At 37.6% G+C, this 13820-nt stretch overlaps 1 protein-coding gene across 3 annotated transcripts in view; it reads left to right on the top strand.

Annotated features, from left to right (window-relative positions):
- TPP2 (tripeptidyl peptidase 2) overlaps positions 1-13820 on the top strand; it is a 58892-nt gene that overhangs the window by 21590 nt on the left and 23482 nt on the right. For all 3 annotated transcript variants that reach the window (XR_012660195.1, XM_075090243.1, XM_075090234.1), the window contains exons 13-21: positions 1067-1235; positions 3038-3195; positions 4523-4599; positions 6465-6571; positions 7388-7542; positions 8714-8830; positions 10384-10484; positions 12546-12642; positions 12918-13055. Coding sequence is in view for 2 of the 3 variants with exons in the window: in XM_075090243.1 (XP_074946344.1) it covers positions 1067-1235; positions 3038-3195; positions 4523-4599; positions 6465-6571; positions 7388-7542; positions 8714-8830; positions 10384-10484; positions 12546-12642; positions 12918-13055 (1119 nt within the window). In the remaining variant the exon portion in view is untranslated. The remainder of the gene's footprint in view (positions 1-1066; positions 1236-3037; positions 3196-4522; positions 4600-6464; positions 6572-7387; positions 7543-8713; positions 8831-10383; positions 10485-12545; positions 12643-12917; positions 13056-13820) is intronic.

Raw genomic sequence — 13820 nt, forward strand, 5'->3', positions numbered from 1 at the left:
GTGATGTGATCATTTGTATGATGAAGTGAATGACAGTCTCCCTATGCAGAAGCTTAGGTTCTTAAAGAGCTGCTGCTGGTTTTTGACTAGTCACTCCCATCCTAGTGAAATAGAGGTACTGAGATTTTGCTCTCATGCTTAAAGATGCTAGATATTAAACGCTTAGCCCTAAACTCATGTTCTGGGGAGGCTAGAACCTAGTAGGTAATGTCTGCTAAGTGCATCTGTAACACTGATGGAGAAGGCAACAATGGTGTAGCCATATCAGTTAAAAAACATTGCCACAGAAAAATGAAACGCACCAGTAATATCTTATGATTTAGCAGTCTGTGAATAAAACATGTTAAAACGTGGTTAAAACTGATCTGGGAGACCAAGGCTGTTGAATGTCTACTTGTGTCAAAGGAGAGTGTCCCAATCTCCGCTGGTGAAAGTAGCTCACTATGGAGAAGAGAATGTAAGATTATTGGAGTCAGTAGAATAGAAAGTGAGATAGAAGGATGTCTTTTCAAAACAAAAAGGTCAACCTGTCATCTGACTTTACTGTGACAGCTCATTTACGTAAATCCAGGGCTGGATTTCATGACCTGATTCTCCTATTTCCTTTGAATATATAAAACTTCTATGGGCATCCCATATTGCTTGTCTCTTTTGAACTGTTCAACGTCTTGTATTGCATAAAAGGTTTAAATGCTTAGCTGGAGTGGCTCCTCATAGGAGACACACTCCTAAATTAGTTTAGTAGGTCTGGGCCCTTTGAAGTCCTCTTTGTCTTTGAAGTAATCTCTGAAAACTTACGTTATGCATGTTTTGATGGGTTTATAGCAAAGGAGATTTGTCTTTTTTTAAATTGACTTTCTGTGCTCTGTGTGGCTGTTGCAGACTGAAAATGTTGCCTCATTTTCTATGCTGAATATTGTGTAAGGTGCAATCAGTGTGCCTCAGGTAGCACGTGAGTTACTTCGCTGTTTGTTGCTGTGTTTGCTGAACACTTCATATTGAAGATAATAGGCATAAATTACTACTAAGTTGAAATTTGTTAATTTGAATGTGTTCTTTCTAACAGGTTGATAAAGCCTATGACTACCTCATTCAGAATTCATCATTCGTAAGTAACATAGGCTTTACGGTTACTGTCGGCAGCAACCGTGGAATCTACCTCAGAGATCCTGCCCAGATAGCTGCACCTTCTGATCATGGGGTTGGCATAGAACCTGTCTTTCCTGAAAATACAGGTAGGAAAGAGCTTTTGTATGCCAGGGCGGGGAGGAAATTAAGTGTAATCTTGAAACAAAAAAGGTGTCATAATGAGGAGTGATAGGAATCTGTACAGTAAAAGGAGTAAGTGCAACTCTAAATTTGATGGTAAATGAAGGCATGCAGCTAAACAACTTTTCCATTCTAACCTCAGATATATAACTGCAGCACTTTCATGTTTTGGGGGAGTCTGTTACTTCATGCTTCTTCTCACTGAAAAAAGAGATGTCTCTCTGTTCTGAAGAAATTTAAAGTGAAGTTGTGAGGCCAGGGAAGAATACAGGAAAACAATCGAATATCCCTAATGTTTCAGGAAATTGTAGAACTTTTGGGTTTTTGTTGTAGATAACTCCTGACAAAGAATGATTACTGTTCTAAAGAGGAAAGAACTTACCCAGAAATCAGTTTCTCAGCTATTTAAAGACTGTAATTTCTAGATTTGTACTTTATCTAACTTTCCATAACCTGAGAAAAATCTTAGCTTAACAAACTAGGCTTACATTCAGTATCTAATAATGGATAAACATGGCTACATCTAAAGGCAATACAGGAATTGATTCAGGTTTTAATTACTAACAGGGTAAAAGTAATTTTCCTAAAACCAGTGATCCCCAAGAAGATTGGCATGTGACAATGGGGTGAGTTTATTTAGGGGGAGAAAGGGTATGAATTAGGACAGGTTACTGACTCAGAGTAACTTAGTTGTTTGGCAGGTTATGTTGCAGTCAGTGCTTTTTAAATTTGCCATATGACACACAGAAATAAAATTGTTGTACAATAGGTTCTTCTGCAGGAAGGAACCAATCTGAAAACATAAACGTTTGTAATGGATGACTGTCTTGTAGCATAATGTTGTTCCCCTAGTACCTGTCCAATTGTTATTTCTGTGCTGTGTCTGGTGTTTTCAACAAGACTGAATATAAGAAACTGTAGTAAAAGGCTGAGGGAGGCTGATTTGCTCAGTCTGTCTGAAGCTGTCTTTGAGCTTTTATTGCTTCTCATGCACCTGTGAAGGAATTATGTCTGATAATAGAGTGCTCATTTCTCTAGTTAACAAAGATGTAATGAAATGTCTGAAAATAAAGCTAAGGTTAATTAGCACTAGGAAGCGTGGGAGTCTTTTTTCAAAGTGTCATTTAACTTCAGAGCAGGAGAAAGCTAGTTTTTAATCACTAAAGCATTTCAGCTAGGGTCAGATGCTTTTCCAGAAGCTGTGCTTTAACCCATATCTTTTTTGACATGGAAGCTAATTTGTGAGATTGGCTAAATTGACTGTTTGCAAAGTCAGATTAGATTACCGTAGTAATTTTTTAATAGACTATACCTCTCACGTGGATTCCTCTATAATGTAATTTGGTAATTAGCATAACCTTCAGAATTCGTACAATTGCTTTTTATTGTATTTCTCTGCATTAGGCAAGACTTTGTGTCTATACAAGAAAGTTTATACCTGCTTCCAGACTATGTTGTGGGTAACTAAAGTGTTGCTTACTAGCCTGTCTAAGACTCGGTCAGGTTTGACTGTCTCACGGGGGGAAATTTTGAAGCTGTGTACAACCTTTATTTTACTGTATGCTGCTTCTGTTCTGTTTTTCTCAAGTTAGAAGAAATAATCTAGAACACTGTCCTTTTTGGAGAATCTGACATCCAGGGGCCCTAAGGAATTAATTCCTATTACATTTTATTGATGTGTACATTTTAATGGAAAATGCTGTGCTTTCGAAGGATATGAGCACATATTTATGTTATTGAACTTTTTTTTGAATTTGTTTCTTGACAGAAAACACTGAAAGAATATCTCTCCAGCTTCATTTAGCTTTAACTTCAAATGCACCATGGGTCCAGTGTCCTAGTCATTTAGAACTTATGAACCAATGTCGACACATAAATATTCGTGTGGATCCACGTGGCCTCAGAGAAGGACTACATTATACAGAGGTATCGAAGTATTGGTGTTCTAAGTAAGATTGTGTGCCCTTACCTTTTCCTGTGGTCTCTATCCACTTTTTATAGAAGTAATTTTTAAGGAAATGAAAGCTATGTGCTGTACAGACCAGAAAGTACTGCCACACTCCATTTCAGTGTACAGGCTGAATCCAGGATTCAGCAATAGTTATGCCATGGGACTTTGTATAGCATAACTATGGCTGTGCCTAAAAAATAAAAGCATATAAAAATATAAACCTGATAAATAACCATTCATTAAGGTTTTTTCTCTGGGGGTATTTTCATCTTTGGCTCTCTGGCTCGGTTCTTTATTATTATTGAGGATAGAGATTTGTGGTTTTATGGTAAATATTTCTCTCTTTCTGTGCTGGCTTGAGGACTGGCCTAGTTTTTGTGGTGTTGCCATGCAGTCTTATACAGACTCAAGATTTTGTTCTACCTTAGGACTTGTTTGGGTACAATGATGCAGCCTATTTTCTTGTTTCCTCACTTTAACCCCATCCCATTGTGGAAGATGAAGGAGAAAAATATCTGGTAAAGGCTGTGTACGGCAGAAGCATTTTGCTGACTTTGAGCGGCTGTGTTCAAATTTGGACAAATCTAATACGAAAGCCATTAATTTTCTCATTTTCTCTCTCAACCATCCTCTTTCACTCCTGCAAAAGAAACACACCGACAAAAAATATTTTTCAGCCATTTTCATCCTCATCCCAAGCCTTATATTAACATTGAAATGTTTCCATTGCATTGTAGTTGATCATAATGAAGATGATATCAACTTTCTTTTTAGAAGTGACTTGCTTAGGATGCTTGGAGCTTCAAGTGTTCTATGGTACCACTGAGAACATTTTAGCGAAGTGATGGTGGAACAAATTTTCAGAGATGGTATTTAAAGCTTGACCATGAAAAGCATGGTAAATCAAACTGCATTTTCTCAGACATAATCCTGGAAAAGAAGGGTTAAAATCTGTTTAAGACAACAACAGAAAAGCAGAAATAAAATAATAAGGCTGTTTGGGACAAATTCTGAGTTGAAACAGGGTTGAGCTTTTGGTATAGGGACTATCAAACGTAGGTTGAAAGCTTGAAGACTTCTGGGAAAAAACTGAAATGAGTGTGAAAACTAGTATTTTTTTCTTGGCGAATGTTGCGGTTTTACTATTCATTTGACCACTGTCACCCTAGAAAGATCTTTTTTTTTTTTCTCAGTGATGACTACAGAGTTTCAAAATATTCTGCAACTACTTTAAGCTGAATGTTGTCTTCTATAACTTCATTTTGACTGAAGGTTTTAAGTGGCTGTATTTTATTTTGTTAGGTGTGTGGATATGATATAGCAATGCCTAATGCAGGCCCTCTGTTCAGAGTTCCAATAACTGTTGTTATACCGACAAGGTCAGTAAACCCAGGCTTTATCTGCATTTTTTAATTTAGGTTGGTTTTCTCTACCCACTTATTGTCATTTATTTCACCACCTTCTTTTTTTGGGAGTTATTGAACTTACTACTAACATTGATAAATGAACGGAGATCTGAAAAGATTCTTGCAGCAGACTTACACAGCAGTGGCTTTTTCTGTAGTTCTGGTCCTGGCAGCCAGAAGGCAGTGTGTTCTGCTGGCCTAAGCCACAGTGGCAGCAGCTTCCTGGTACATAAGAATACAGATGACTTCTGGCTTGTTGACCAAAGTGTCAGTCAACACAATCATAGGTGTAGGCCAGCTGGAGCTTGTTTTTTTCATTTCTAACTGATGGACTAGAGTACATAAAGGCAGGGGACGTTATTTGGCAGGTAAAAGTTGGGATAAGTTTCCGTCATGACTTTAATACAGCGAACTTAGAGAGTTAGTATTGTGCCCATCATTGGTTTAAACATATGACTTCAGTGATGTTGATAAGGAAGGAGAGTATCTTATTAAACCTATTCAGTGGACAATCTGCCTTGAGGAAAAAAAAAAACAACAAAGCATAACTTCTCTACATAATTCATAGAAATATTACTTACAAAATCATAGAATCATTAAGGTTGGAAAAGACCTCTAAGATCATCAAGTTTATTAACACATAGCAGCATTGTGAGAAAAGAGTAAAGGGGGGTATGTTTAATATCTTTATAAATGACATGGATGAGGAGATTGAGTGCACCCTCAGTCAGGTGGCAGACGACACCAGATTGGGCAGGAGTGTCAATCTGCTTGAGGGTAGGAAGGCTCTGCAGGGGGACCTGGACAGGCTGAATCAATAGGCTGAGGTCAGTTGTACGAGGTTCAACAAGGCCAAATGCCAGGTCCTGCACTTGGGTCACAACAACCCCATGCAATGCTACATGCTTGAGGAAGAGTGGCTGGAGAGATGCCCGGCAGAGAGGGCCTGGGGGTGCTGGTTGACAGCTGGCTGAATATGTCCTCAGGTGGCCAAGAAGGCCAATGGCATCCTGGCTTGTGTCAGGAATAGTGTGGCCAGCAGGAGCAGGGCAGTGATCGTACCCCTGTACTCGGTGCTGGTGAGGCCGCACCTCGAGTACTGTGTTCAGTTTTGGGCCCCTCAGTACAAGAAGGACATTGAGGTGCTGGAGCGTGTCCAGAGAAGGGCAATGAAGCTGGGGAACGGTCTGGAGAGCAGGTCTTATAAGGAACGGCTGATGGAGCTGGGGTGGTTCAGCCTGGAGAAGAGGAGGCTGAGGGGAGACCTTATTGCTCTCTGCAGCTACCAGTCAGGAGGTTGTAGTGAGGTGGGTGTCACTCACTTATCCCAAGTAAAAAGCAATAGGACAAGAGCAAATGGCCTCAAGCTACTTCGAGGGGAGGTTTAGATTGGATATTAGGAAAATTTTTTTACTGTAAGAATGGTCAGGCATTGGAAGAGGCTGCCCAGAGAGGTGGTTGAGTCAACATCCCTGGAGGCGTTCAAAAACATGTAGATGTGGCACTTGGGGACGTGGTAGCTCACTTTAGTGGAAAGTTATTCAGTTAGGAAAAACAGATCCACTGAAAACTAGGATTCTTTGATACTTAACTTTAAGCACAGTAACTTCAGTGAGACAGGGAGGGTGCCTAAATAATGTGGTGGAGCTGATGTAAATCTTGTAGATACATTGTGCTGTCAGATTCTGTACTAGTACGGTTTAAAATAATCGGTACTGAGGACTAAATATCCTCATGATACACTTTTTTTGTGAGTATTTTTGCATTTAAAAATACTTTAAAGAAAAAAGCTTCACAGCTTGTTTGATTACTGTTTGTGCCTTCTTTTTGATCTACAGAGTAGACGAATCATCAAGCTATGACCTGACATATACAGATGTTCATTTTAAACCTGGTCAAATCCGAAGGCACTTCATCGATGTTCCACAGGGAGCTACGTGGGCTGGTAAGGAAAATGACTATGTTAATTAAATGAAAAATTGCATGTCAGACTTGACAAAGTTGTTTTGAAATAATTGTGAGTTCTGCCTGAATAAGAAACTGAAGGATTTGACCCATGAATACGTAAAATATTTATTTGATTTTAAGCTGTTAGAAGAGCGATTTTGAGTTATCTCCATGGTTTCTGGTGTAGTAGAATCCTGATTTTCAGTCTTCTAGAAACCAGGAAATACAATCTGAAGTGATTGCCCATAACTGGGGAATACCCCATGTTTATGGAAACTTGTTTCTGTCTGAGGTTTGCCTAGTTTTTAAGGTGTATGGATGTAGTATTGAAAGATGTCCTAACTGAAGAAAATGTGATTTTCATAATGGGCAAGTAGCTCATAATTCTGCAAGGAGGAAAAGAAGGTTTGTGTTTGGGTTTTTTTCTAATATTTCTCTGTGAGATTACTAAATAATAATGCATTCAAGAATCTTTTATTTAGACTGAAGTTAGTGGTAAGACTCTTAATTTAGAATTCAGCAGCAATCTGTCCTGTACAGATTATACATCTGTGCTATACAATTAATTTTCATAATTTAGTTTAGTCATGTTTCTCTTAACTGATCTTTAAACTTAACTAGTTTTCCTTAATCTGAAAGGGTCTTTGTATATAACTGATATATAAGCATTATTCACATATGGAGCCACTTGGGGTACTGCATAACTTATTAAATTACAAATTACTTGTGAAACTAGTGTTTTTCTGGTGAATCTCTGCTTTCCTTCTAAAATTCTTGGCTCTTGAAACAAAACTTAATCTTTTCTTTAATGTAGAAGTGACAGTATGTTCGTGTTCAGCTGATGTGACTGCCAAGTTTGTGCTTCATGCTGTTCAGCTAGTGAAACAAAAAGCGTATAGAAGTCATGAGTTCTACAAATTTTCATCCTTACCAGAAAAAGGATCAGTGACTGAAGCATTTCCTGTCTTAGTAAGTTACCGTAGGATGGTGTGGGGGAAGAGAGAAAAAGTAATATATCAGTGCATTATAACATAACTGATTCTGGATTTTTTTTTTCCAAAGAAAAACTCCAAACCCAGGAAATCATACATTTGTTACAGTAGTGAATGCATCTGCGTTTCAGTTTTGAAAAGATCTCTAATAGCTTGCTAGTGTTTCTTAATTATTTGGTAATGCCCTTATAATATGTGTTAATCTCTCTGGTTTGTTGGTACTTGTTTTTACAAATCAGTTTGTTTCCCTTTCAAATAGGGGCTGTGACTTCTCAGATAGATGTAATTCAGCATATTTTGCCTTTAGTGCTTAATGTGGTAATCTGGGACATCTCTGTGATGTTGAAGCCAGGTGATAGAACTGACTGGCTTACATTCATACTGCTTAGATACAGCAGGCTTAGCTTGAATAATGCTAGCTCAAGAGTCCAGAACAGAACCAAGGAGTGAGCTAGCAGTTCAGAGGTGTGGATAAGAGAGTCTACTTCTCAAGTCTGTACCCTGCCTTGCTTGATTTAGTTGTATAGCTCTAAAGCCTAAGAGTAATTATGATTTCTGTGCTATTCAGTTCCATACCCTCTGTGAAAACATCAGGTGCAGACCCTAAGTTAAGTTTGTCCCACTGACACACTGTGAATTTTATCATGTTAATTAAAAAAGAACACACAAAAAAGAAACCCCAACCAAACAACAACAAAACCCCCAAACTTCCCAAGCTTCATGTCCTCTTATTTAGGCAGAAAGTAGGATCTCTTTCTGATACACATTTTCCAGGGCACATATATTGAACTTATGTATGAACTAACCTGTCCACCTAGTTTGAAGGATAGGAAGGGAAGAAGTAACATTTAAAAGCTGTGCCTTTCTCTGTAGGGTATACCCCTGGCACTCTTTGCTTTGATGTGGTCATCAGTCATGCTATTTCGTTGGAGCTGTGTTGTGTTTTCTGGACCAAGTATAATGTCTTACTTGGTACAAACCTATACAATTGCAGTAAACTGGACAGAAGAGGGTCTTTTTTTGAGCTATACTCTGATGTTGTTTTTGTTTTTGTTTTTGTTTTTGTTTTGTCTTGGTATGAGGGAGGCTGGGGTAAATAGAAGGGGAATATGGGAGCTTGAATCTAACATTGTGCTTTTGTTACCCAGGCTGGAAAAACCATTGAATTTTGTGTTGCTCGGTGGTGGGCAAGCCTTAGCGATGTTAGCATTAATTACACAATTTCTTTCCATGGTGTACTTTGTGCTACTCCTCAGCTAAACATGGTAAGTTTTCCAGAGTGTTTATTTTGAATTATTAAGAAATCTTGTGGTATCTCAGAATTAAAAAAAGCTTTTCTTCATTCTTGCCTGTATTTAGAAAGATTAAAAGGATATACATTAAATGTTCATATTTTCTCTTAAAAATAGGTAAATAGGAGTTCAGTGCCACAGAAATTCCCACTACCATTATTATTTTTTTTCTATGCCTTTTCATTATAAATCAGTAGGCGGGAAAAATAGGGGGAAAAAAACCCCAACCAAAAAACACTTCAAACCCAGCACCAATAGAAAGAACATACTAAAAGGATGAAATTGTAACTATACTTATTTTAGCAAGTGTTTGTGTGAATAAACTTTGCTGGGACCACAGTTCTTGAACTTGAATATCTAGGCTTCCATTGCTAAAAGACAGTACTTTGAATACTGTTTTAAGTACAAAATATCATTAAAATTCATTTTCTGTTCATTGTTTTATTGAGATGTGCTCATTGGCTTAAGATTAATTGTTTAGGGCAGTTGAAGGCACAGTGGATGGGCAGTGTGGAGATTCCTAAGGCTCTATGATACTAAAGGATTAAAAAGTTGCTAAAAACATTGGTTTCATAATATTTACAGTACTTTGTCTTGCTCCTGTGTTCTTTGCTGTCCTGTGCAACCTGGCTTCACTTGACTTTCCCTCCCTCAGGAGAGGGCTCTCTTTGAGAGCTGACATGGCAGTACCTACATGAAACAGTGCCATGCTATTTATCCTGGCTCCTCCCTTTTTTTCAGCTAAGGGCCAGAGCAAATTATAGCTGCCCCACAGGTGAATTTGGATGTATTCAGGCTCTAAGAGCTGAATAAACTGAAAAAAGAGTGGGTGCATTGTGCTAAGGTACTAGGTCTTGAAACAGTAGAGCAGTAAAAGAAAGAGATGGTTGTGGTGGTGTGCGCACAGCACCTTCCCCCACCTCAACATGATTACATCAGCTGAATAATAGAGAATTAAAAATGGGAGAATACAAACAGTTTTGCCCTTCTTGAGCATCTGTAACTTTGATAAAATAAATTTTAATAGGGCTCATATACTGGTAGTTTTGTCATGGGATACATAGAAAAAAGTTGTCAGATTATTTGCCCATCACTAGCCTGTATATGCAGTATTGTTTCTTTTTTGCAATGTTAAACTATTCTGTAATAATAATCCGAAGCAGAACCACCATAAAATATAAAATACTTGTTTTAAGATTCTAGACGAATAATACTGGTATTTATTGAATTACATATTCAGAGGAAAGCATCACAAATGAAACCCAGCCCTGCCCGAAGTGTGACTTGTACAGTGCTGCAGAAAGCACTTAAATTATAAAGGGGAAAAAATATAAATAAGACTTTAGCTCCAATTGCAAAAGTTTTGCAGGTCCAGGTGTATCTGCTGTTGTAAAATAGAAGTGTTGTGCCACTTTCAAACTCACACAGTATTTCTTCTTATAGTATAGGTGAATACAGCTTGCATTGGTCCACATCTGATGTCATAACTGCACAGAAGAATAATTGTTATACACTCTTTCCTTTAGCATGCTTCAGAAGGCATCGTACGATTTGATGTTCAGTCACTGTTGAAGTATGAAGATATTGCTCCGTGCATAAATCTGAAAAGCTGGGTTCAAACGCTCAGGTAGAGTTTCTGGGGAACTGCATTGGGAAAGTGGGAGAACTATTTGTATGTAATTAAAATAGTAACAAGTTAACAGTGAAATTTAGGGTAACAACAATATTCTTGTCAAATTTTAAGTAGGTTTGGAAATATCAATTAATTTTCTCAGCATTCTCTTTTTTGGTTCCTTTCACCTTTGACAAAATTTGAGAATTATGGTGACTTTTTGCATATAAATTATTTTCTTTAAGCTATTTTAAAAAAAAAGTACAAACACGTTCCATTGCTTCAGAAGGAGACACTTAGAGGCAAAAGGCACTTCAGTATCTAAAGAAAAAAATTGTAGGGTTATTTGGTGCTACTGTTTGTTTGTGTTTTGGTTTTTTTGTTTGTTTGGGTGGTTTTTTAGTTGTTTGTTGTTTGGTTGGTTTTTTTTCAAGCAGGTCCTTCAAATCCTGTCCAGTTTTGACCTGGAAAGACTGTCTCTTCTCTCTTGCTTGATTAGAAGTGTTTTTGTAGGATCTGGTGCAGAATTCTGCATGGAAAGTTGTGTTTATCTTGTCGGTTTGACACATGCTGGTTTGGAGGAAAAGCTTTGTTGGAAAATTCGTAACCAGTGCAGCAATTACTAAAGTTGGTCACTGCAGGAGGAAAAAGAAATGCTATACAGTTTAAGCAGTACTCTTAAGACTTGGGCCAGACAATTTCATAGTGGTCAGTAATCCAAAGTTTTCCGTTATTTGGGCCTCTAAGTGGAGACCTTGGACTCTGTATGGGGCTTTTGAATACTTGTAACTGGAATTGAGGTGGCTAAGAATTTGTTGTTTAATGAACACTCCACCTAATGTTAGAATCAGAAATACCCAAATTGATATGCCTTAAGTGAGGAAAAAAACCAAACTCCTAATACGTCTTTGCCTCATTCTTGGTTGGTGAAATGGAGATGCTCTTATCTCCTTGTAATATTTGAGGCACATATCTGACAGTAAATAAACTGCAGTTAAGTAAACTCATGGGAAATATTTATGTATTTAAATTAAGGCATGAATAGTATCTCTTGAATGAAGTAATGAATTGTAACACGGGAAAAAAAGTACAGAATGGCTTCTTATTTGGTCTCTTGCGTTTCAAATGCTTGGAGGCAGGCTGAGTATTAGGGAGATACATCATGTGTGGTATTGCGTGGTTCTTAAGTCTTCTGTCAGCAGTCTATCTGGTGTCTGCCAGACTAGGAAGCCTGGGTTAAATGGACCTGTGGTCTGAGCCAGCACAGATACTTTGCTGGGTGACTAGTCTGTGCTCTTGACAATGAAAGAGCTGACAGAATCTTAAAGCAAAAAATTTGATCATGTAATTAAAGGCTGTCAGAATAAATGAATGAAGTGCAAACTTAAATGATGCCAGGGCACCCTCATTTTGCTACTCTTTATTTCTGAAGCTCTGATTTTCCTATATCATTATTCAGCCTATATTCTTTGATGCTTAAGGTCCAAAGTGTTTGTGCTGCTCTGAACAATAGCTTGTCCTAACTGTATCTGAGTTAACATACGCTACGTAGGTAGTGTATGTTAACATTCTTCTGTGTTACTAGTCTGATTTCTGTAAAGCCTTTTGCAGATTCTCATCTGATACAACCTTCAATAACAATTATCAACTGTTTATTCTGTGCTCTAATTACTGTGCCGTTAATCTTTCAATCTCTGAATAAAAGTGCTGATTGCAACATGGATACTAGAGATGTAAAGTAACTTCACTTTTTTTTCCCTAATCCTGAAGTCTGGTTTTCTTTTTTTTTTTTAAAATGGCCTTTAATTTTGAGCATTTAGATGTGCTTGCTATATTCTGTTGGCTTCTTTCTTTGGCAGTGCCTGCAGTGTCACTAAACCTTGTTTTTGAACTGACATTCATTTTAACTGAGGAATTTATGCTGCCTGGATGGTTAAAATATTTTAAGAGATGTTATTATATGTGCTGAATTCAGTTGTACTTCAGATTATGCTTCTGCTTAAGCAAGACAAGTTTTGATAGAGGATACCTGTTTCTTAAGAGTACCTTCTGTTGTTTTCTGTTGTTTAACTGCAGACCAGTGAGTGCAAAAATAAAACCTTTGGGCTCCAGAGATATTTTACCAAATAATCGTCAACTGTATGAGATGATTTTGACCTATAACTTCCATCAGGTAAGGGTTATAGGCGGTTGTTTTTCTTTTTTTTAAAGTCATTGATAAATGCAGCATGTTTTCTAAATCCAGATTTTAACTTTAGCTTTCTGTCAGAAACAATGTCTAGATTCACACTTTAGACTCTCTACAGTCAGAATTCTGATATGGTTCTGTTTAGGCGCTACTGTTGCTTGAAATAGGCTTTAGTTCAGGTATTCTTTTTAATGTGTGTGTGAAGATTATACTTGTTTTGTTCGGTAGTGGATTAAATGTTGTGACCTTTCGTTTAATAGCCTAAGAGTGGAGAAGTAACTCCAAGCTGCCCACTTCTTTGTGAATTGTTGTACGAATCTGAATTTGATAGTCAACTATGGATTATTTTTGACCAGAACAAAAGACAAATGGGTTCAGGAGATGCCTATCCACACCAGGTACAGAGTAATTTCTTTATTTTACCTTATGTTTTCTGCACAGTGCAAAAATTTTTTTTCTCACCTCCCAGGCCTGCTACTAGCTCCTAACATTTCATGATACATAGGTATAATGTTCTTATCTTCACAAGAAGACAGGTTCAGTGCTGTTATATTTGTATGAAAAAAGTAATGACAGGTTTGTTTCCATGAAATAGAACATTATGATTTTTTTTCCCCTTCCAAGGAAGGAGGAAGAGTTATGGTGTGTTTTATTTCTACAAAAAGCTATTAACTTATGATTTTGACTGGTGCTTCTCAAGAAGTGAATTCAGGTTCTCTTGCCTTTACTTTTGGGTGTTTTTTTCCAAAGATGATACCTTGGACTCTTGTATTTAAGGTGGAAAAAATCCATTATTTTTTCTGTCTGACTTGTCCACTGATAGATCAGGCACTTCTGTATCCATGAAGGCTGTCTTCTGTGCTGCCGCTGTCTTCAAACAGCCTTTTAAATGCTATAGCTTGTTTTACTTCCTGTTGCTCTCTTTCAAAGGGAGTTTTTTGCACAAGATTTATAGATAATTTACCTTCTGTGGGAATCTCTTTCTGCTGGAACAGACCATGTGTCTGGATCACGGAGGGGAGAGGGAGGGCAGGCAGAATTAAAAAAACATAGAAGAAACATTTTTCCTAGTTTTTTGTTTTGAAACTATTTTTTACAATCCAAAATCACAGTTGAACTTTTCATCAATGTAATGTTTATTTTGATCAACCTAGAAGTATGCA

Source organism: Phalacrocorax aristotelis, chromosome 1, assembly GCF_949628215.1.
Source record: "Phalacrocorax aristotelis chromosome 1, bGulAri2.1, whole genome shotgun sequence".
Lineage (NCBI taxonomy): Eukaryota > Metazoa > Chordata > Aves > Suliformes > Phalacrocoracidae > Phalacrocorax > Phalacrocorax aristotelis.